Here is a 23,620-nt window from a genome sequence, read left to right on the forward strand (position 1 = left end):
GGGACGTAGTTGGAAAAAGGACGCGCTACTCTGGTTGCCTTCTTACTTCATTTCTGGGCCATGTTCCCCATGATGTCGGCGTTTCTGCCTGTTCGCCCCTTCACCCGCCTCTCTTGTCCCTCTGGAACCCCAGAAGCGTCGGTGGCTGCAATCGTGCTGCTTGGTGCTCCGCTACGAACGGTCAGGTACTGCATTTCAGAGCTACTGGCCCCGCACCCCTCCGGTGCATTCAATTGTTGTTCCCGGCTCTCTGGGTTTGAGGTTATAACCCGCAGAGTCTAAAAGCTGTCTAATCGTCCTACAGAGAGGCGAAGTTATTTTGTCCCCCAGCCTTTTTTTTTTTTTTAATGGTCTCATTCCTTCCCCTTCATTTATTTAGTTTATTATTGGAAGTACTTACAGTGTGTCATTACTGGTGTTAAGCCTGGAACAAGACAGTTGGGCCATTCCCGACTGCATAGGTTTACCAAGTAGGAGATTCAAGTATAACAAAGTAACTGCTATAGCAGTTTAGGTGCGCCCAGTGTGCTATATTCATCCAACAAGTAATTGCTGGGAGAGCAAATAGGGACACCTAAACCTTGGAGGAGAGATTTAGGGTATCCTTTCTGGAAGAGAAGCCAGGTAAAATCTGAGGGAGGACGACTGGTTGATGTGAGCCAGAGAAGGTAAAGGAGTTGTGGCATACTTGTTTTGGTATGCTTGGTTGTGAAAACCTAATTCCACTGCATATGTTCCATACAAAACTGTTTGGGACCAGTTTGGTTTAATGCCATGATGAAGCAAGTTTCTGGCAGAGGAATGGGAAGGATCAGCCGGATGGAGAAGGAAACCCCAGAGGTAGAATTAATAGGATGTGACATAATGAGATAATGGTAGAGTGGTCAGAGAGCAAAAGGTTTCAGCTGATTGCCTTAGAGGATTAAAGTATCATCAAGTGTTAACAAGAGAATGAGAAAGAGTTGTGAGAAAGAGTTTAAACATGTCAGAGTTTTTAGAACACAAAACTTTTTATGGTAGGAAGCCCATCAATACAGAGGGTATAAAATAGGAAGTCAGTCTGAGGGAAGAGCTATTTATTGAAGGAGGTTTTGGGTATGTTGCATTTGAAGTGCTGATGAGATGTTCTCAGTGGAAACAACAGGTGGGAAGTTAGTGTTATGGAATTTACATGATATTCCTTTAATAATTATAGATTATTTTCTTAGATACTCTAGCAGTGTTGAAAGAAAACATTGTAAAAAGATTATATGTGAAATTTGTCCTCTTCATTGCCATCTTTCTGTTAAAATACCTTTAATACTAACTTTCAGATAAAAAAAATATTTGCAGTATTTCCTTAATTTGAATTGTCCCATATATTAGAGTCCTGTGTATTGATTAAGATACTAGTTGTGCAGTTTGTTTTTCATTCCAGTTTTCAAGTGCCTGATGTGATAACCTCTGACATTTTCATAATCACATCAATTAGTTTCAGCATTTTTGAAAATTGCTCCTTATATTAAAGTGTCACTGTCCTAGCACTACTATTTGTTAGCTTTGAGAATTTAATATTATTTAACCCAGAGTCTAATGCAGGGATCAGACTGCATCAGAATCACCTGGGGTCTTAGTTAATATACAAATCCCTGAGCCCATTCCAAACTTACAAACTAAGAATCTTAGGAATCTGGTAATGGTGGTTGTTTTGTTTTAGCAGCAGGGATTGAACTCAGGGGCACTCGACCACTGAGCCATATGCCCAGCCCTTTTTATTTTACTTAAGAGATAGGGTCTCACTGGGTTGCTTAGTGCCTTGCTGTTGCCGAGGCTGGCTTTGAATTCTCAATTTTTCTGTCTCAGTCTCTGAAGCCACTGGGATTACAGACATGCACCACAGCACCCAGCTAATGAATAATTTTTCATACGTTATGCCTGCTTATTCAGACTAACATGTTCATTAGTTTTTTAAATTCTTCAATATCAAATACCAAAGAGATATTTGACCTGCCAGAAAAAATTTAGACATTTGCGTTATTTAAAAGGAAATCTTCTGTGTAATCACATGTGTTCTTTTTCATAAGTGTACCTCCTGAACAGAGCAGAAGGACAGCTGTAATCACTGAGTATTCTCTTTTCCACTTGTTTTAAAAATACCTTTATTTTGTGTGTGTATGTATGTATATATGTGTGTGTGTGTGTGTGTGTGTGTGTGTATATATTTTTTTTTAATGTGCTGGAGATCGAATCCAGTGCCTCACGTGTGCTAGGCAGACACTCTACCACTGAGCCACAACCCCCTTCCTCTTTTCCACTTTTGCTTAACTTGCTGTTAAATAATATTTGCAGGGGGCCGTGAATTTGTATTGCACACCCGCCCTTGGCTCAATAGATTAAATCAATATAGAACCAATTCATAGCTTTGGTTTTTTTCAGGAGGCCTGAAGCCAATTAAGTAATTAAGCTGTAAAAATTAATTAAGCTATAACCACTTGACTCATTGACTAAGCTCTAGCTAATTAAGTTGTTTTATATTCTTCTCTTCAATTTTTCTATAAATGCTCTCTGGTCACTTTCTTGGTGGGAGTTTTCACCTCCTGGTGCCAGGAGCTGCCCAATTTGCAGATTGATTTGATCATATTCTACTTTGCTCAGACTCTACTAAATTAATTAAGTAATTAATTTTTTTATACCAGGGATTGAACCCAATTGAATGTAGATTGAACTCTGATCTACATTTCTGGTCCTTTTTATTTTGAAACAGGGTCTTGCTGAGTTGCTGAGACTGGCCTCAAACTTGGCGATCCTCCTTCCTCAGCCTTCTGAGTGGTTGGGATTATAGGCATATGTCACCGTGCCTGTCTTCTACTAAATTGAATTGTCTAAGAAATTTTCCTTTTAACATTACAAGTAGTGATTGATTAAATGGTATGTCTCTCAAGAAAGTTGATCAGAATAGCACACAGGGACTTTTGTGAGTAACCTTTCTTCATAGAGATTTTGGATTTGAGAATAATAATCATTTATTAACCATGTCAGTGTTTCCCAGCCCTTTTTAATATTATGGAACCCACAGAAAATATCTGAGAGCTGGGGTTGTGATTCAGTGCTAGTGTGTAAAGCCCTGGGTTTGATTCTTAGCAGCAAATGAATAAAACCCATCCTGGAATAAATGAAGGGAAAGGAAACAACAGACTTGGGAACAGCAACAGTCCTGGTGTCATCCAGCCACCCCAAGAACCAGATAATCAGTATTACCTCAGCATACCCGTATCCATTTGTGGCCCATCGGTGTAGACTTAAGGCTTTAGTAATCTCTCAGCTACATGATCTTGGGTAAATTACTTCTGACTTTGTTTCCTTATCTGCAAGACAGGAACTATGCCTACCATATGGTGTTGATGTGGATATAGGAAAATGTTTATAAATTATGTTGCATGAGGCTAGGCACATAGTAATTGCTAATACATGGTAAATTGCTACTGTTATAATTGTTAGTAATAATTTAAAAAAAGCAAATGGAAAGGGCTTGAATTGAAAATCGTTTTAAATGCAGAAGGAATGTTTTGAGTTATTAATTATTTGACATTATATTTTTCATTTTTTCTTTAATATGTCTTTACAGGACAAAAAATAATATTCCAAGATATTTTGGCACTAGCACTGTGACCTATAGCAAGAAAGATGAGCAGTGTGTTCCAACTGCTGCAAGTCCTGAGAAGACCTCAGAGAACCAAGGCAGAATAAAGGAGAATACGAAAAAAGGCTTGTTAGACATTATTAAGGATATGAAAGTTGAATTAAGCACAGTAAATGTACAAACAACAAAGCCAACCAGCAGGAAAACACTCAAAAGTTTGGAGACAATTAGCAGGCTTCGAAGAACTCCAGGAGATGCTCCAAAGAAGGGGTAAATTGAATTGCATTTTGGATGTTCTTTGAAACTAATTTTTGAAATTCCAAAAAGCCTTTTTCTTTTACTAAAAATATTTTTAATTAGAGTACTTGGGAGATGTTGAATTAATAAACATCAGCTTATAAACACAAGAACTCAAATTACTTGAGGAATGCTTTTATTGTTTTATATTTTAAGTAATAAAACGATATTTGCATACAATCCAAAGGAAAAGAGTAGTGGGTCTAATTGAGAATTCCACACATTCTCTTATATAGTCATTAATGTTATTAACTGTCACATGGTTGCTTCTTTAAACTTAATTAACAATATCGTGTACATCTTGTTTTGAAAGTTGTTTAATGTCTGTAGAGAACTTGCTTTTTGAAATATTTTAGCCAATATCACTTCCCAGTACTTCCCCTTTCTTTCTCCTCCCTCTCCTTGGTCCCTTTCCTCTCTTCTGATCTCCCTTCCATTTTCATGAGATTCCCCACCACTACCTTTCTTTTCCTTTTTCCTCCTCTAGCTTTCACATGTGAGAGGAAATACATGACCCCTGGTTATTTCTATTCTCTGAAAATATAATCTGCCATTTCTGGTAAACTTGTTAACTGTAGAAAGTCAACTATAGTGTAGGCAGTTGTTAGGACAAAATTGACCTTGATTGATAGATTGCATCTGACCTCAGAGCAGCAGGTATCTGATAAGGCCACCATCCTTAGGGCTTCTGCAGCAACCCTGGAAACAACTTATGGCCTTGTTTTTAAGAGCTGTTATTGTTGTGGGGCACTAAGCCAGGCAGCTCCCTGGCCTATGTGATGCAGATCTTTCTCTCTCTCTCTCTTTTTTTTTTTTTGAACTTGTGATCCTCTTGCTTCAGCCAGCTGTACCACCGGGATTTGTAATGCACCACTGTGCCAGCCTGCTGTGGTTCTATCTTTTGTCTTCTTCTTTTAGTTTTTTTAAGATGTTGATGGAGCTTTATTTTATTCATTTATTTAAATGCAGTGCTGAGAATCAAACCCAGTGCCTCATACTTGCTAGGCAGTCCTCTACCACTGAGCCACAACCCAGCCCTCTCTTTTTCTTCTTAATGGATAGGCCATGAATATCTGTGGGTCTCAATGTTTGGTAACACCTAACTTACATCTGGTGGTTATAGTAATGACCAAAATTTCTAGTTTCTGATTTAACATTCTTACAATCAAGGAACTACCTGCCCTAATCATCCATTAAGAAGGCTTCAACTATTATTAATTGATCTCCTGCTTGAAATTTAGATTATTTTCACCAGTATCAAGATGCTGTGGGCTGGGTGCAGTGATCCCACCATCTTTGGGAGGCTGAGGCAGTAGGATCACAAGTTTGAGCCCAACCTGGGCAACTTGGGAGACCCTGTCTCAGAATAAAAGATAAAAAAGGGGTCTGGGGCTGTGGCTTAGTGGTAGAGCGCTTACCTAGCACGTGTGAGGCCCTGGGTTTGATCCTCAGAGCCACATAAAAATAAACAAATTAAATAAAGGTATTGTGTTCAACTACAATTAAAAAATAAATATTTTTTAAAAGGGGCTGGAGATGGAGCTTAGTAGGAAAGTGCCATTGTGTTCAATCTCCAGTACTGCTGAAAAAACAAATACAGCAACATGGGATGAGACTTAAGCTTGTTCATATATCACAGTTTTGGAAGCACATTTCTTTTTTTAACTAATTGTTGTATTTTGTTTTCCTGTTTTTCTGTTCCTGTAAGATCTTTCATATCAGTAAAATTCTTATAATCTTTATCCTGCAAGCTTTGGGTGTCTTTAATTTGCATATTAAATAGCAGAATATAGAAAGCCACTTAAGTATATTAATTTGGATCTCATTCACTGAGGTAATTCTCAGAGAGTTTGAAAAAGTGGTGCACGCACGCCTGTAATCCTAGTGGATCGGGGCTGAGACTAGAGGATCTTGAGTTCAAAGCCAGCTTCTACAACTGTAAGACGCTAAGCAACTCGATAGAACCTATCTCTAAATAAAATACAGAACAGGTGTGGCTCAGTGGTTCAGTACCCCTGAGTTCAATTTCCAGTACCCACCCACCCACCCCAAGAAAACAAAAACTGGTAAATAATTTCTTCTTACATATTTTTTCTATTAACTTACTCCAGTTTACTTAGGAGTATACTTGCACATGATAGGCAAGTGCTCTATCACTGAGCTTCAACTCTAGGCTCAGAGTAGGACTCTTTGTTTGTGTACTAGGGATTGAACCCAGGGGCAGTTAAGCATATCCCCAGCCCTTTTTTATATTTTATTTTGAGACAGGTCTTGCTAAATTGCTTAAGGCCTCACTGAGTTACTGGGGCTGGCTGAGAACTTGATATCCTCTTGCTTTGGGCTTCCGTGCTGCTGCTATTATAAGAGAGTGTCACCACACCCACCCAGCAGTAGGTTTTTTGTTTTTTTTAATTTATTTATGTTTTACAGTTCTGGGGATTAAATCCTTGATACTATACCACTGAGCTAAACCCCAAACTATTTAAGACAATCTCACTAGGTTGTTGGGATTGACCTCAAATTTGCAATCCTGCCTCAGTCTCCCTAGTAGCTGAGATTACAAGAGTGCGCCATTGTTCCTGGCCAGATGTTTTAATTTTAAGCTTTTTTCTTATGGAAAACTTAAGACATATGCAAAGAAAACAAAATTGTATAATGAACCTCTGTGTACTTGTCATTTACCATTCTTGAATCATCTGTTATCTCCTGCTCAATGATGATGACTTATGGCTTCCCACCCCCCCACCCCCCCCACCCCACCCCCCCGCCAGGTAAATTTATATACATCGAAGTGTACAGATCTTATCAGCAGGATTTTAACAGATAGGTAAACCCATATAACCCACATATTTATCAAAATACAGAAAGTTTTTCATTTTTGTTTTCCTAATCAGAAGGCTTTTGTTCTGAGGCAACTGCTGTTCTGTTTATTTTTCAAATCCAATTAGTTTTGCCTAATGAACTTGATATTTCTTTCCTTTGTTCTCATGTCTGTGAAATTCACTCACCACTCACGTTATTGATGGGAGCCAAGCATTATCACATTGTATGGGTAGCTCACAATTTTTTTATCCATTTTCCTGATGGTGGACCTTCAGGTTTGGTACAGTTTTGGCCTATTATGAGTAGAGCTTCTATGACAGATTTAGTCACTTTTTAATTTTCTTGCAGCATGTATATATTTGAAATGAAATGACATTTAATTAAAAATTCCAGTAACTTAAAATTTTTGAGGTTTAAGTTAGTATCCTAATTCAGGAAGTATCTGTTAAAATTTTAGTTTTTCAAAGTTTATAGAAAACCACTATCTAATGTTTAAAAATTCTTAGAAATTGAATTGAGTGATATTTTTTTGAATGACAAGTTTTCCTTCCCAAATCATTTCACTTTTCACAAAACTAATGGCATAAGTAATTCTTCCTTTTTCATTTTCTTTTTCAGAAATGATTCCCTGAGTCCTGAGTTGGTGGAAGCTGCATCTGCTGTGGCAGATTCTCTGCCTTTTGACAAGCAGACAACCAAGTCAGAACTGCTTAGACAGCTCCGTCAGTATGAGGAAGACTCAAGGGCACAGAAGGATAGAGAAAAGACTAAAATTAGGTTAGTGGATCATTTGTGTCAGTAATGCTTATATATCTCTCTCTTTTTTTAAATTGATTTTATTTTTTTAAATACACAACAGCGAAATGCATTACAATTCTTATTACACATATATAGCACAATTTTTCATATCTTTGTATATAAAGTATGTTCACACCAATTCATACCTTTATACTTTTTATTTGCATTACAATTTTTATTACACATATATACCACAATTTTTCATATCTCTGTATAAAAAGTAAGTTGACACCCAATTTGTGTCTTCATACATGTACTTTGGATAATGATGTCCCAATCACATTACACCATCCTTGCTAATCCCCTGCCCTCTCCCTTTCCCTCCCTCCCCTCTTCCCTATCTAGAATTCATCTATTCCTCCCATGTTTTCCCTCCCTAACCCACTATGAGTCAGCCTCCTTATATCAGAGAAAACATTCAGTCTTTTTTTTTGGGGGGGGGGCAGATTGACTAACTAAACTTAGCGTTATCTTCTCCAACATCATCCATTTACCTGCAAATGCCATGATTTTATTCTCTTTCATTGCTGAGTAAAATTCCATTGTGTATATATACCACATTTTTTTATCTATTCATCCACTGAAGGACATCTAGGTTGGTTCCACAGTTTACCTATTTTGAATTGTGCTGCTATAAACATTGATGTGGCTGTGTCCCTGTAGTATGCTGTTTTTAAGTCCTTTGGGTATAGTCCAAGGAGAGGGATAGCTGGGTCAAATGATGGTTCCATTCCCTGTTTTCCAAGGAATCTCCATACTGCTTTCCATATTGGCTGCATCAATTTGCAATCCCACAAGCAATGTATGAGTGTGCCTTTTTCCCTACATCCTCGCCAACACTTATTGTTGTTTGTCTTCATAATAGCTGCCATTCTGACTGAAGTGAGATGAATAGTAATGCTTATATCTCAAAAAATGTGTCTGGGGATGTGGCTTGGTGGTAGAATGCTTGACTGTCATGGATGAATCCATGGGTTCAATCCCTAGCACCCACCACAAGAGAAAAAGTCAAAATGACTGATGTAATATGCATATATAAGATATACTTTGTAAATAGAATTTTAGTGATTTTTTTTTAAAAACTATGTCTTAAGTAAGATTGTTTTGTTTTTTAATATTTTCTTTAGTTGTACATGGACACAATGCCTTTTTTTAAAATTTGTTATATATGACAGCAGAATGCATTACAAGTCATATTACACATAGTGCACAATTTTTCATATCTTTGGTTGTGTACAAACAATGCCTTTGTTTATTTTTTATGTGGTGGTGAGGATCAAACCCAGTGCCTCCACACATGCTAGGCACGAACACTACCACTGAGCTACAACCCCAGCCTGAATAAGATTTAGTTTATAAAAAATAAATTGAGTAGTAAAACTTTCCTTTAAGGAAGTTACACATTTTATGCCCCTGAAAGAAATGGTAAATTCAGTAATGTTATTAAAAATAAATAGTAGAATGGCAAAGAAGAATTAAAAAATAAAAATAAAATAGTAGAATAAGATAGTTTCTCTTGAGGCAAAAGATCTCTATAATGAAAACTATGGATCACTAAAAAAAGAAATTGAAGAAGACTTTAGAAGATGGAAAGACATCTCAGGTCCTTGGATAGGCAGAATTAATATTGTCAAAATGGCCATACCAAAAGCACTGTACAGATTCAACACAGTCACTATCAAAATTTCAATGACATTCTTCACAGAACTAGAAAAAGCAATTCTGAAATTCATTTAGAAAAATAAGAACCCAGAATAGCCAAAGAAATCCTTAGTATGAAGAGTGAAGCAGGAGGCATTGCAATATTGGATCTCTATTATTCTACAGAGCTATGGTAACAAAAGCAGCATGGTACTGCCACCAAAACAGGCAGGAAGACCAATGGAATAGAATAGAAGACACAGAAACAAAACGTCTAAGGTGCCGAAAATATTTTGGAGAAAAAATAGCTTTTTTAACAAATGGTGCTGGGAAAACTGGAAATCCTTTGTAGTAGAATGAAACCCATGTCTCACACCCTATGCAAAAGTCAACTCAAAGTGGATTGAAGACCTAGGAATTAGACCTTGTAGTTCCTAGAAGAAAATGTAGGTCCACCACGCCAGCGTGTCAGCACAGGAACTGACCTCCTTAACGAGACTCCTAAAGTGCAAGAAATAAAATCATATCAATAAGTGGAATGGCATCAAATTGAAAAACTTCTGCACAGCAAAGGAAATATGAGTGTAAAGAGAGAGCCTACAGAATGGGAGAAGATCTTTGCCACCCGTTTCTCAGAGCATTAATATATAGAGTACACAAATAACTCAAAAAAATTTTTAATACTTTACAATTTTTAATAATTTTATTTATGTACCACTGAGCCACAACCCAGTCCCTCAAAAATTTTAATACAAAAACAAAAAACCCAGGAAGTGTGCAAAAATAACTAAACAGACACTTCTCAAAAGAAGAAATACAAATGGTCAACAAATATATGAAAAAAAGTTCATCTCTAGCAATTAGAGAAATTTAAATTAAATTAAATTTAAATTTAGTTTTAATTTAAATTAAAACTACATTGAGATTTTCATCTCACTCCAGTCAGGGTGAGATGATTGTAGATTGTCAAGACTATAAATAATAATAAATGTTGGTAAGGATGAGGGGAAAAGGTACACTTAATTTTTGCTGAGACTACAAGTTAGTGCAACCACTATGGAAAGCAGTATAGAGAATCCTTAAATAACTAAGAATGGATCCACATATAACTCAGCTATCCCACTCTTCAGCATATATCCAAAAGATTTAAAATCAGTATACTACAGTGATGCAGCCACACCAGTAGCAACACAATTCACAATATCAAAACTATGAAGCCCATCTAGGTGCCCTTCAACAGATAAATGAATAAAGAAAATATGGAATGTATACACATTAGAGTATTACTCAACCACAAAAAAGAATGAAATTATGGCATTTGCTGATAAGTGGAATGAACTGGAGACTATCATGCTAAGTGAAATAAGCCAGTCCTAAAAATCAAAGTTTGATCCAAAATTTGGGGTGGAGGTGGGGATAAAAAGAAAAAGAAGAAAGGGAAAAAAGGAACAGGAAATTTCACACCAAAACAGAGACAAGATCAGTAGAGTAGGGGATTGAGGAGGACGAAGGAACTGGAAAAGGGAAGAACAGTAGAATGATACTGAATTTTTGTATGTGAATGCATGATATGGCATGGTGGTTCCCACCATCAGATGTATCCACAGGCACTAATTTTAAAAAAGTAAATTGATTGAAGAGGGATTGGGAACTAAATTGGAGTGGGTTATGTTCCATGCTTTTGTGAGTATGTCAAGATATTTCCTGGTATTGTATATAACTAAAAAGAATTTTTAAAAAATAGTTTCAGAAAATGTACTTAGTTAATTTGCTGGTTTTGTACATAATGTGATAATCAACAGACGTGTTTCCTTTCCTCTTTCTTTCTTTCTTTTTTTTTTTTTTTTTTTCGTTACCAGGGATTGAACTCAGGGGTGCGCTCGAACACTGAGCCACATCCCCAGCCCTATTTTGTATTTTATTTGGAGACAGAGGCTGACTGAGTTGCTTAGCACCTTGCTTTTGCTGAGGCTATCTATGAACTCTGTCCCACTGCCTCAGCCTCCCAAGCTGCTGGGATCGTAGGTGTACACCACTGCGTGGCAATTTGTTTTAAATGAAGCTTTCGCTTCCTTTTTTGTTTTTTTATACTGGGGATTGAACCCAGGGTTGTTTAACCACTGAGCCACATCCCCAGCCCTTTTTGTGTTTTATTTAGAGAGAGGATCTCACTGAGTTGCTTAGAGCCTTAAAGAACACCTTCAAAAGACAAGTAAGCTGGATGAAAGTGGGCACGTTTGTAATTCCAGCAACTCGGGAGACTGAGGCAAGGAGGATAGCAAGTTTATAGCCAGTCTCAGTGAGTTGGTGAACCCCTGTCTCAAAATGAAAAGTGCAGTGGTAAAGCCCTCCAGAGTTCAATCTCCAATTAAAAAAAAAAAAAAAGTAGTAAACATAAATTTTAATGGTCTATAGTATGCGAATATTAAAATGTAACTTTTTAAATTTAACATTTTATGCTGCATTAGTGCATGAAAATAAAATAAGAATTTTTCTCCTATTTAAAAAACAGCTACTACTGTTGTATAGCTAACATTTTTAATATGAAGTGTTTTTTTAATTTCTGTTTCAGTAATATATTATCAGATATGAAAATTGCCAAATCTGCTACAGCTAGACTTAGCACAAGACCAGAGCATCAGATTCAGTTTGATGAAGGATCTGATCATTCTCTCAGCCAGGAGAAGACAGCTGATCTTAAAAAAAGGTATTCAGGCTTTCCAGTCTATTGGATTTTGTTGATATATTTTTTTTAACATTAACTGTAAATTTACTTTATTCTTTGTTATTGCAATTGCTGATAGTTATTTGAGCATTATGGATACATTCTGCCTATATCTTATTACTCTCTGGATGCTATTTCCTAGAGAGGAAAAATCTTGTGCATTTAGCAGTTCTACCTTTTTTTGTACTATAAAGCAAAATGGGTCTTGCCTCAGAGCTGCCCATGTTCTGAACAAATGAATGTTTTACAAGAAGCATTATTTTTCATTCTGAATGTTTCTAACGCTGGATGTTTATATACCTTTATCACTATAGTCCTCTTTCATCATATCTTAGAGAAACAACCCATATTTAAAAAAAAAGAAAGTGATAGATTATTTATAGCAACTTGAATTTGCTAATTTATAACTTTTTATGATGTTGAAATAAGCTGCATAGTTATTTTACAATTGAAAGCTGCTCTATATTTACATAAAGTTTCTGTATTTTCTCTCCTTTAAGCGCAGAAAGCGACATTTGGGGAGAGGGAACTAGATATTTAGCATTATCTGACAAAAACTAACTTGTCTTTGACAGTAGGTGTGAACTGGTTGTGGTGGCACATACCTGTTTACCAACCACTTGAGAGGCAGGACTGTCACAAGTTCCAAATAAGCCTGGGAAACTATAGAGACCCTGTCTCCAAAAAAAAAAAAAAAAAAAAAAGGAGGGAGCAGAATGTTCTCAAATTGGAGTAGTTTCAATGCATTGTATATTCTGAGGGGTTTTGTCTGAAATAGAATCTGAGGAACTTATTTGACTTAGCTCCTTCCAGATCCTAAATTACCATGTTGTGGGGCAGGTCACTCAAAAAACATACCAAGTTCCAGTTTTATCCAAGTTGAAGAGTCTTTATTTAGCCTGTCGACCGGCACTGCTTCCCACAAGACCCATAACTGTCTCTGCAAGGAACAATCCTGAGCCTGATCATTTTAGGATATTTAAAGGCAAAAACCGCATCTGGGTTGACATAGCTGCAAGCAAGCAGGTATAGAAGCTGATTTGGGCAGTTAGTGAGACAATGCAGAGGGTACATTGGTATTTCCCACGGGACTTCAGGTTGGTATAGCAACAAGCAAGCAGAAGGGAAGTGGGTCAAAATGACCCTAAGTACAAGTTAGAGAATGGTTTCTAACATGTAGACAATCAATCACTGACAAGGTATATTGCCCAAGAAAAATGGAAACCAAAGAGAACAATTTTTCATTTTATGAGAATTGCTATTTTGTGTTGCCAAATATGTTATGCTAGGTAACTATTAATGGGTACAGAAGCAGGGCTTTCCCATGGGAGAAGCATTTCTTACATGATATGGAGTCTAAGGGTAAAATGGAGTCTGTTTGGTCATTGACCTTATAGCCTGGTCCATAACAACCGATTTGTACTGGAAGACTGAAAAAGGTGGTCAGCATTTAATAGAGGAAGTTCAGTTAAAAGTGACTTTGGATGATTATTTGAATTACTAATTTAAAGTGATTTAATGTCTGTGACACGTTATTAAATACTTGAGGTTTGATTTACTAATTCATTAAATCAGTCGTCTTTCCGTGGTTCTGTGTAACTACTTCTGAATGGTTTATCATAACTTGATTTTTAATAATATTAGCTGCCATTGAAAATTAGAAAACAACAAGGGAGAAGCTTAAGAAAGTAAGGGAGGGGTTTCTGTGCATATAATGACTGCATTAAAAAGCTGACTAACGCTGGGCATGCCTTAGGAAGCTGCAGCAGGAGGATCAAAAGTTTAAGACTAGGCTCAGCAATTTAGCAAGATCCTAAGTAACTTAGAAAGACCTTGTCTCAAAATAAAAGATAAAAATTCAGGACTGGGCTGATTCTTTGAGTTATAGACTGAGAGGTATGAGGTACAGTGCACTGGCTTTGGAGTCATACTGGCCTGTTTCAGAATCTTGGCACTGCCATAGACTAATTCCATGACTGAAGCAACTTATATAACCTTAATTTCCTATAAAATGCTCGAAGTGAAGTAGCTTAAATGACTTTCTTGAGGAGTAGAGGAGAAATTTGAATCAATTGTTAATTATATAGTAGATACTTACCGAATGTTCATCACCTTCCATATTAGTAGATTCCTCTTAAATTTCCATACTTTGCCAATGCATTCCATCTTTACCATAAATTTAATCATCCTTTTTGCTTGTTATACACTTGTGGGAAAGTAGGGTAGGAAAATGAATGCAAAGCACTGAGGATGCTTTGGTTCTTTCTGGAGCATAAAGGTATTTATTTACAAAATGTTTGGAATCATGCTAGAGGAAAACATGTGATTTGAGATCACTTCTAATTTTAATACACTATTTACACTTTTTCCAGTTAGCTTTGTTTAATAGAGAAAAATATTTTGATCCAGAGAAGTATTACAAATTGTTTTAAAAACAAATTCTCCAGTTTATAAACTGGTTTTTAATCTGCCAGTATATTCATTCAAGTAAATATGTAAATTAATGCATAAAGCAGTTGATTAAAATTGTACCAGAAGTTACCTGTTAATTCTCTGACATTAATTTCAATAGTTAATTAAAAATAGTTATATAAAGAAAGTTAATATTTTAAACATCAGAGTGATTGCTTTATGAAAGAGAATGTTGCAGGATGCAGTAGCAAACGCACACTTCTAATCTCAGCGGCTCAGGAGGCTGAGGCAGGAGGATTGCAAGTTCAAAGCCAGCCTCAGCAATTTAGCGAGTCAGCGAGACCTTGTTTCTAATAAAATACAAAATAGGGCTGGGGATGTTACTCAGTGGTCAAATGCCCCTGTGTTCATTCCTTGGCACACCCCTCTCCAAAAAAAAAAAAAAAAAAAAAATAGAATGTTTTGATTTAGCTGTGCAATACTTTATAACTATAATTTGTAGTTAAACATTCCATTGTTTTCTGCTGTTAAAACAATGTAAACTTTAGAAGCTTATATTTTATTGTATTTTTGTAGCTTTCTATAATACTAGGTCTTATAACGCTTTTATATGGAAGGGATCAAATAAAAATTATGGTGAATTAAACCAATCTTTTCCATTAGATGAATTGAAAATTAACTATTTTAAATGGTTTGTTGTATTTGTGAAGGAAAAACTCAAATGTCATTATCTGTCCTAACAGCATAACATTTTAACTATAATGGCTGATGTGGTTCATTGGAATTATTTTTCATTTCTACATAGAATATTTCAAGTAAAAGTTTTCTTCTTATAAACAATTTTTGTTGACAGTTTATATAGTCATTAAGAAATGTTTTTTCTGTTTTTACTCTTAGGAAAAATTTATTCAAGGGGAAGAGGCTTAATATTTTTGACATTGAAACATTTTCTGAAAAAGCACCTGAAACAGGTTTGTTAAGAAATAAACAGCAGGGGCTGGGGATGTGGCTCAAGCGGTAGCGTGCTCGCCTGGCATGCATGTGGCTCAGGTTCGATCCTCAGTACCACATACAAACAAAGACGTTGTGTTATATTAAATATTTTTAAAAAGTATTTTAAAAAATTTAAAAAAAGAAATAAACAGCAAAAATAAATTAATTAATTTAAAAAAAAAGAAATGAACAGCCCTCAAATGGAGAAACATTTTTGTCTTTCAAAGATGTTCTTAGAATTTTGATTACATAATAGTTGGTACTTTAATATTCTCTCCTGTCATTTTTCTGGATCATGCTTTTGAATGTATGCTTATGAATGTAGTTGTTGACACTACTAGTTTTGATCAGATTTCCCCCTTAAAACAGTACATTCTATGGGGCCATGGGAAGGAAATTGGTTCTACCAGTTGAACAATCCAGAGATATGGATTGACTACTGGTATCAGTTAAATCATTAATCAGCATCCACTATTTGCAATGCAACTCTGTGCTCTTACATAAAGAAAAGATGAGTTGCGATTCTTGCTTTTGGGCAACTTACTGTCTAAAAGCAGATATCACACTTATAGAAGTAACTTTCTGAAATGAGGTAGTGACTGTTCAAGAGATGGAAAGAACATACATTCAGGGAATATATGTAGCAGACTTGTTTTTTTGTTTTTGTAGTTCTAGATGGGGATTATACCTTTATTTTATTTATTTTTGTATGCAATGCTAACAATCAAACCCAGTGCCTCACACATGCTATGCAAGTAGTCTGCCACTGAGCCTCAGCCCCAGCCCCATATTTTTTCTTAAAACTTGGTTAGTCTTTGTTCTGTGCTTGCCCTTTTCTTTGAGTAAGATGTCAAAGCCTTCAAATTCTCCATTTTAAATCTAATCAAAAGAGAAATAATTAACTTTAAATTTGGTTTCTTGAAATAAATTTTTAAACACTCAATAAAAGTTGTTTCCTGCTTATGAACATGAATCTTGGAGAAGTAATGTATATGAAGTTAGGTTCTCCTAGGCCAACCTCCAATGGTGTATTTAATCTTACTACCACTATAAACATCTGATTTTCCCACTATTCAGTCAACATGATTTTGGGGGCTAGGTCTCACTCATGTTTGTATACCCTGTATTGCCTAGCCATGTGGTTTATAGATACTAGGAATTATCTTAAATTGTAAATCCTGCACAATCATGGTGGCACAAACCTATAATCCAAGCTACTTGGGTGACTGAGCCAGGAGAATCCCAAGTGCAGGGCCAGTCTGAGCAGCTTAGTGAGACCTCGTCTCAAAATAAAAACTAAAAAGGGCTAGATTGTAGTTCAGTTGAGTGAACCTGGGCTCAATCCCAGTACCACAGAAAACAAATCAAAACAAGAAAAAAAGACTTTAATCCTTTTTGAATAAAATGAGCCAAAAAAATAAATATCCATAGGGGAAGAAAGTTGATGCAGCCAGTGTTCATTCACTTGAACTGAAGATGAAGCAATAGAAGAACCCCCTTCTTAAATTGTGAAAACCTGCATTCTGTTCTATATGGTGAAAAGGAAGTGCTAAATATGCAGACATGGAGAGAGATTCTCCAGTGGCATCGGTTAAGCTTGCCTCAAAGAGGAATTTGTTGTCAGGAGAGCTGCTGTTGTCCACCTAATGAACAGCCACAAGAGAGACTTGGATCTTAAAGGAGTCAGCTTTCTTTAAAAAAAAAATAATAATAAATAAATAAATATATATATATATATATATATATATATATATATATATATATATATATATTTGTATTCGGTATTGAACCTAGGGCCTCACACATGATAAACAAGTTCTGTACCACTGAACTACATAACAAGTCATTTTTGGTTTTACTTTAAGTTTTGAGACAGGCTCTCACTAAGTTGCTGTAAGCTATCCTTGAACTTATGATCCTCCTGCCTCAGCCACCTGAGTCTCTGGGATTATAGGTGTGCATTATCACACCCAGCATACTTTAAAAAATTGGGAGTATTATGTATTAATTTACTGTAATGAAGATACTGTTCTACTAAACTATACTTGTATGAGTCTAAAGAATATATTTTGTTCAGTTAATACAAGAATAGCTTGAGTGTAGGAACTTAAATTTAACAGTTGTTCATGGCTCTTTCCTTACCTGCCTAAGTAATACCTACAGTATAGTAATTATTTATTGACTAGCTGAATGAGTTCTTCTCTCCCATGATTCCCACATTTTCCATCAAATTCTTAACCACTGCAGCAAAAGGACAGAGAGTCCTAGTGGTTATCTCAAAGTAATCTAAATCTTACTGGAAAGAGACTTGGTTTGGGGTAGAATTAGATTAAAATTCATATTCTTCCATCCTATCTTCTGAGTCCCATTTACTCACCTATAAAATGAGAGCTGCCACAGTCTGGCTGGGCACAATATAACCAAGCCGCCACAAAACCTTATAGGTTCAAACAGCAATTCTTTTAATCCCCAACTCTCACCGGCACTCTCCACACACTTCCCAGGAATACACTCCCTCCACCGGGATCCTGCGCGCCAATTCTCCTGGAATCCCTGTGAGAACTCAACCCGGAACTCCAAAGTAGCAGGCGCCAGGAGCCGCCCTAATCTCCGAGCCGCCCTAAGCAGGGTCACCTTTCAACCATTCCCTCTAGCAAAATGCCAGGCGTCATTCAGACTAAACTGTGGCTCTCAACAAGAGCTAGTGCATACATCTTGAGGATTAAAAGAGATCTAAGTATCAGGTACAGTACCTGGAACACAAGAGATGTTTAAAATATGGTTGTAACTATTAACAAATATAAGGATAATACAGTGATGGTAATGAAAAGGGCATCGGTTGATTGGTGCCCACTGAATAAATAAATAAAACCAAGATAATAATTTCATTGTTACAATTACTCTGTAAATATGTCTAATTGGGCCAAACTGCTGTGATCTTTTGTCTGTAACAGATGATCTAGACCATTATATTTAATACCACCAGTTGATGTAGACATGTTTGCGCACATACAGGCTCATAGGAGCAGCTTCAAAATAAAACAGAATAGGTAAAATAAGGCATTCTAAATGAGCTCCTTGTTGGGATGGCTTAGGAGGCTTGGCAAAAGTGAGTAAAGCAGAATAAGTCTTATGTGATCTGTGCCTTTCAGCCAGAAATTTTGTTCCTAGGAACAAAATTTATTCTAAGGAAAGGATTATAAATATGCACAGAAGTATGTGGTGCAATTAAAAGAAAAATTAAGCACAGCAGTGCCAATCTTCAGGCAACTATTGAGCTACTTTCTGTTACACTGTAGATGAGTTTGCATCTCTTAAGTGAAAATACACAGCATGTACTCTTGGGTCTGACTTCTTTTACTCAGCATAATTATTTGGGATTTATCCACACTGTTGCATGTATCAGTAATTAGTTTTTATTGCTGAGTAGTATGTGACTGTATAGCTGTAGGGACCTTTGGATTCTTTCTCAATTACAAGCCAGTTTTGACTGTTATAAATAAAGCTTCTATGAACTTTCTAGTGTAATCTTTTTTTTTTTAACATTTATTTTATTTTATTTAGTTATAGGTGGACACAAGACCTTTATTTGGTGCTGAGGCAAGTGCTCAACCTCTGAGCCATAACCTCAGCCCTCTAGTATAATCTTTATGTGAACATTTGTTACCTTTCTCTCTTAGGTGAATATCTAGGAGTGAAATGGCTATGTTGAATTGTTGAGTATTCTTAACTTTTTAAGAACAGGCAGTTTTTCCAAAGTGCTTATACCATTTTACTCTTCCACCAGCAGTGAAAGATGACTTAAATTTTAAAAATAAGTAAATGATTGAAGAATATAACATGATAATGGTAATGAATCAACATTGATACCACCTTACTCATAGGATACTAGTATTAAATTAATTTATGTATTTAAAAAACATTAGCTGGGTGTGGTGGTGCATGCCTGTAATCCCAGCAGCCCAGGAGGCTGGGGCAGGAGGATCACAAGTTCAAAGCCCACCTCAGCAATGCCAAGGCACTTATAGCAACTCAGTGAGACCCTGTCTCTAAATAAAATACAAAATAGGACTGGGGATGTGGCTCAGTGGAACTCAGTAGTCAAGTACCCCTGAGTTCAATCCCTGGTACCACTTCCTTCCAAAAAAAAAAAAAAATAGCATAGAGTGTTTAGTATCCGTTTGTACTTCTGTCATTATTATTTCGTTAACTTCTTTGGTCTTTAATAGTGGTAATGCATTAGTGACAAATTTTGTCAGACTGAAAATAGGCTGGACTTTAAAGATCAAAATCATCTATCAGGACCAAGCATGGCAGCACGCACCCATAATCCCAGAAAGTCAGGAGGCTGAGGCAGGAGAATCCCAAATTCAGGGGTCAGCCTGGGCCACTTAGTGACATCCTGTCTTAAAATAAAAAAGAGCTGGAGATGTAGCTCAGAAGTAGTATGTCCCTGGGTTCAATCCCTAGTACTGCCCTCCCCACAAAAAGACATAATATATAAAAGATATTCATATTCATGAAAACACCCTTGAACAAACACAGATTTCTTTTTTCCTTTTTTTTTTTTTTTATTGGTTATTCAAAACATTACAAAGATTGCAGAATCTCATCGGTTACACATCCACATTTTTACATAATACCATAATAGTAACTGTTGTATTCTGCTACCTTTCCTGTCCTCTACTATCCCCCCTCCCCTCCCCTCCCATCTTCTCTCTCTACCCCATCTACTGTAATTCATTTCTCTCCTTATTTTTTTCCCATTCCCCTCACAAACTCTTATATGTAATTTTGTATAACAATGAGGGTCTCCTTCCATTTCCAAGCAATTTCCCTTTTCTCTCCCTTTCCCTCCCACTTCATGACTCTGCTTAATGTTAATCTTTTCCTCCTGCTCTTCCTCCCTGCTCTGTTCTTGGTTGCTCTCATTATATCAAAGAAGACATTTGGCATTTGTTTTTTAGGGATTGGCTAGCTTCACTTAGCATAATCTGCTCTAGTGCCATCCATTTCCCTGCAAATTCCATGATTTTGTCATTTCTTAGTGCTGCGTAGTACTCCATTGTGTATAAATTCTTTTTTCCTTTGAAATAGAGCAGTAATTGTTCAGAATTGTAGTAATATAGAAATTAAAGCTTAGCATTATTGTAGTTATCATCTTCATAATTTTTATTGCAGTTTTAGCTCTACGCTTTTATTATATATTGTTTAGTTGTGAGTATAAGTGTCTGAAAATATATTATCAAATCAGAATTGATTATAGCATTTTAAAGAAGAAATACATTTATGTTGACTTGTGCTTACTTAAAATATTTTTATGATACAGAGACATCACCTTCTATTTGGGATGTAGAATTTGCTAAGCAACTAGCTGCAGTAAATGAACAGCCCTATCAGAACGGGTTTGAAGAAATGATTCAGTGGACAAAGGAGGGGATACTCTGGGAATTCCCAATCAACAATGAAGCAGGTATGTGTTAATTTCAGAAGTTTATAACATTGATTTGAGACCATGTTTAGAAAATATTCATTTTTAGAATTTGGATGTTTATATGAATCTGAAACACTGCAGATGTCTTCATGGTGTCCTAGAAGAAATCTGACAATGTTTTGAAAAGTGTTCGAATTTTACTTAATTCTATGTATTTGTTAAGGAAAATAAAAAAGTAAAAGATCTTTTATGTGATCTGAGGATCACATAAAATGATGTGAATTTCTGTGGCATTAAAGGATTGAGAACTACGCATAGTACTTTCTAGTTGCTAAGCAGGACATTCTTTGCTGATTATGAGATTACAGTTCAATTTTGGAAAACATTTCAACTCTTAAAGTTTTATGTTCATGTCTTTTATCCATAAAACCACTGCAAGGTACACTTAAAAGCTGCTCAAAGCAGAAATGTTAGGAAATTTTAGAAATCTTTACATACTGTAAATGCTTTGAACTGGTAATGGAATATTATTTACTTTCTGGGTGTTTTCTGAAGATGTTTTATCTTCCTCCTTGCACTATGCTGTTTTTTCTTTTGTGGCACTCATTTTGTCATTGAATTTTCTAGGTGCATTTTCAATTGGAAGGTGTCCATTTATTCTTATGGTAAGATTAGCTAGAAGTTGCAGACACCTAATTCAGGAAATGTAGTCTATATTTTAAGCTTTGAGGTATTATGATATCAGTGTAATATTTTAATCTTTTATATTCTTTCATTTTATATTTTTTTCTGATTAGTAGAATGAAAACTTAAGCATTAGAAATTGACTTATATATTGGCTGGGGTTTGTGGCTCAATGGAAGAGTGCTCGCCTAGCATTCATGAGGCACTGAGTTCGATCCTCAGAACCATATAAATGTAAAATAAGATATTGTGTCTACCTAAAAATGAAAAAAAAAAATTAAAAAAAAATTGACTTATATCATTATAAAATACTGCTTTCTATAGGAAAACTTTAGAAACTTAAATGATCCTTCAGCAGACTCTTAAGGAATATTCACATGGTGTATATGCAGTAGTGTAGCACACTGCATTTTGTCTGTTATATAACAAGGTTTAGGTTGGTTTTTTGTTTTTTGGGTTTTTTGGTACTGGGGATTTAACCCAGGAGTGCTCTACCACTGAGTTACTTCCCTAGCCCCTCTTATTTTTTTGAGGCAGTCTCACTTGAACTTGAGATTCTTGAACTTGAGATCCTCTTGCTAGGATTATAGGCATGTACTGCTGTACCTGACAACAGTGTTTTTTTGTATTTTAATATTTTTAGTTGTAGGTGGACACAGTACCTTTATGTTATTTATGTATTTTTTATGTGGTACTGAAGATCTAACCCAAGTGTATCACCCATGCTAGGCAAGCGCTCCCACACTGAGCTACAACCCCAACCCCGAAAACAGTGTATTTCTTAAAGTATTGTGGTTTGTGTATCAGGGTAATACAAAAAGACTAAAGACTTTTTACTTGTGCAAACCTGAGTACAAACATGAGCTGTCAGTTAATAGCCATTTGCCTTTCAGGAAATTATTTAACTTTCTGGTCCTCAGTTTCCTCATCTGCAAAATTAAGGATACCTCACTGGAAGAGTGTGAGAATTTAATAAGATATTCAGTTGCTCTGCAGTTCCTGACATATGATGTTGTAATAGATAGCATATAATTGGGTCATATTTTTATGTACACTGTGCCAATCTCTGTTTTATGGTATATTTAGACCATTTACATACAACATAATTGTTAGTTTGTTAGGACTTAAGTCTGTCCTATTTTATTATTTGTTTTTGGTTCATTTTCCCTATTTCTCATTCCTATTTATCTTCTTTCTCCCTCCCTCTTTTTCTCTTCCTCGTACCAGAGATTGAACCCAATGGCATGTTATTACTGAGCTACATTTCTATCCCCGTTCCAGCCTTTTTCATATTGAAATGGGATTTCTAACTTGCCCTAGTTTCTTTGCTTTTTGTGGGCTACCTGAACTTTTTTTTGTGATTTCTTCTTGTTTTATTTACATATTTTAAAATATAGTTTATATAATTTTCTTAGTGGTTGCTCTTGATATTAAAATATTCATTAATAATAATTGTTTCTGTACTTTGAACATTTGCTGTATTCTAGGCATTGTGTGTGTCTGTTTAATCTTTACCAAAAACCCTAAGAAGGTACTCTTTTAATTGTATTTACCTGAGGAAATTGATGGTCAGAGAAGTTAATTAATTTGCCTAAAGTCACAGTGGTTAAATTGGTGGGTAAACCTTGGTCTGACTCCCAAGTTTATGCATTTAACTATATTTTATGTCTTATTTTCCTAGGTTTTGATGATGATGGTTCAGAATTTCATGAACATATATTTTTGGATAAACACCTGGAGGGTTTTCCAAAACAAGGACCAATTCGCCACTTCATGGAGCTGGTGACTTGTGGCCTTTCCAAAAACCCATATCTGAGTGTTAAACAGAAGGTCGAGCACATAGAATGGTTTAGAAATTATTTTAAAGAAAAAAGGGACATTCTAAAAGAAAATAACATACAGTTTAATTAAGACAGCGGAAATTTTTATTTCAAGCTGTTGGAGATGGATATTATAACTAAATAAAATAATTTTACTAAAAGTTTTCATCTGATTTGACTGGTTTAAAAATAGAATTTTTTTGAAATGACAGTACCTGAAAAATATTCATGTATGGAAAAAAAATCACTAGCATTCATAGGTTCAAAAGAATATCTGAGAATTAATAATAACTTTAAGACAATTTCCCCCAAACATTTTTATTTTTATTCAGTGACTGTACTTTGAAATACAATTCTTTTATGAGCCATATATT

At 35.7% G+C, this 23,620-nt stretch overlaps 1 protein-coding gene across 2 annotated transcripts; it reads left to right on the plus strand.

Moving 5' to 3' along the window:
* On the plus strand, positions 1-23,407 carry Mrps31 (mitochondrial ribosomal protein S31). 2 transcript variants are annotated; one of them, XM_076872135.1, is made up of 7 exons: positions 1-185; positions 3,605-3,889; positions 7,358-7,516; positions 11,751-11,885; positions 15,213-15,286; positions 20,638-20,781; positions 23,108-23,407. In XM_076872135.1, exons 1-7 carry the CDS (start codon positions 61-63, stop codon positions 23,335-23,337), a joined length of 1,152 nt encoding a protein of 383 aa, XP_076728250.1. In that variant the 5' UTR covers positions 1-60; the 3' UTR covers positions 23,338-23,407. The 2 variants fall into 2 exon arrangements, with proteins under 2 accessions (XP_076728250.1, XP_076728251.1); XM_076872136.1 differs by lacking the exon at positions 3,605-3,889.
* Positions 23,408-23,620: the final 213 nt, after the last annotated feature.

Source organism: Callospermophilus lateralis, chromosome 12 (genome assembly GCF_048772815.1).
Source record: "Callospermophilus lateralis isolate mCalLat2 chromosome 12, mCalLat2.hap1, whole genome shotgun sequence".
Classification (NCBI taxonomy): Eukaryota; Metazoa; Chordata; class Mammalia; order Rodentia; family Sciuridae; genus Callospermophilus; species Callospermophilus lateralis.

Excerpts from the sequence above, each read along its gene's own strand:
- Mrps31 (XM_076872135.1), top strand. The coding sequence starts at position 61 with ATGTTCCCCATGATGTCGGCGTTTCTGCCTGTTCGCCCCTTCACCCGC. Across the intron at positions 11,886-15,212 it reads ACAGCTGATCTTAAAAAAAG|GAAAAATTTATTCAAGGGGA; the intron begins GTATTCAGGCTT and ends TTTTACTCTTAG. Across the intron at positions 20,782-23,107 it reads CCCAATCAACAATGAAGCAG|GTTTTGATGATGATGGTTCA; the intron begins GTATGTGTTAAT and ends TTATTTTCCTAG.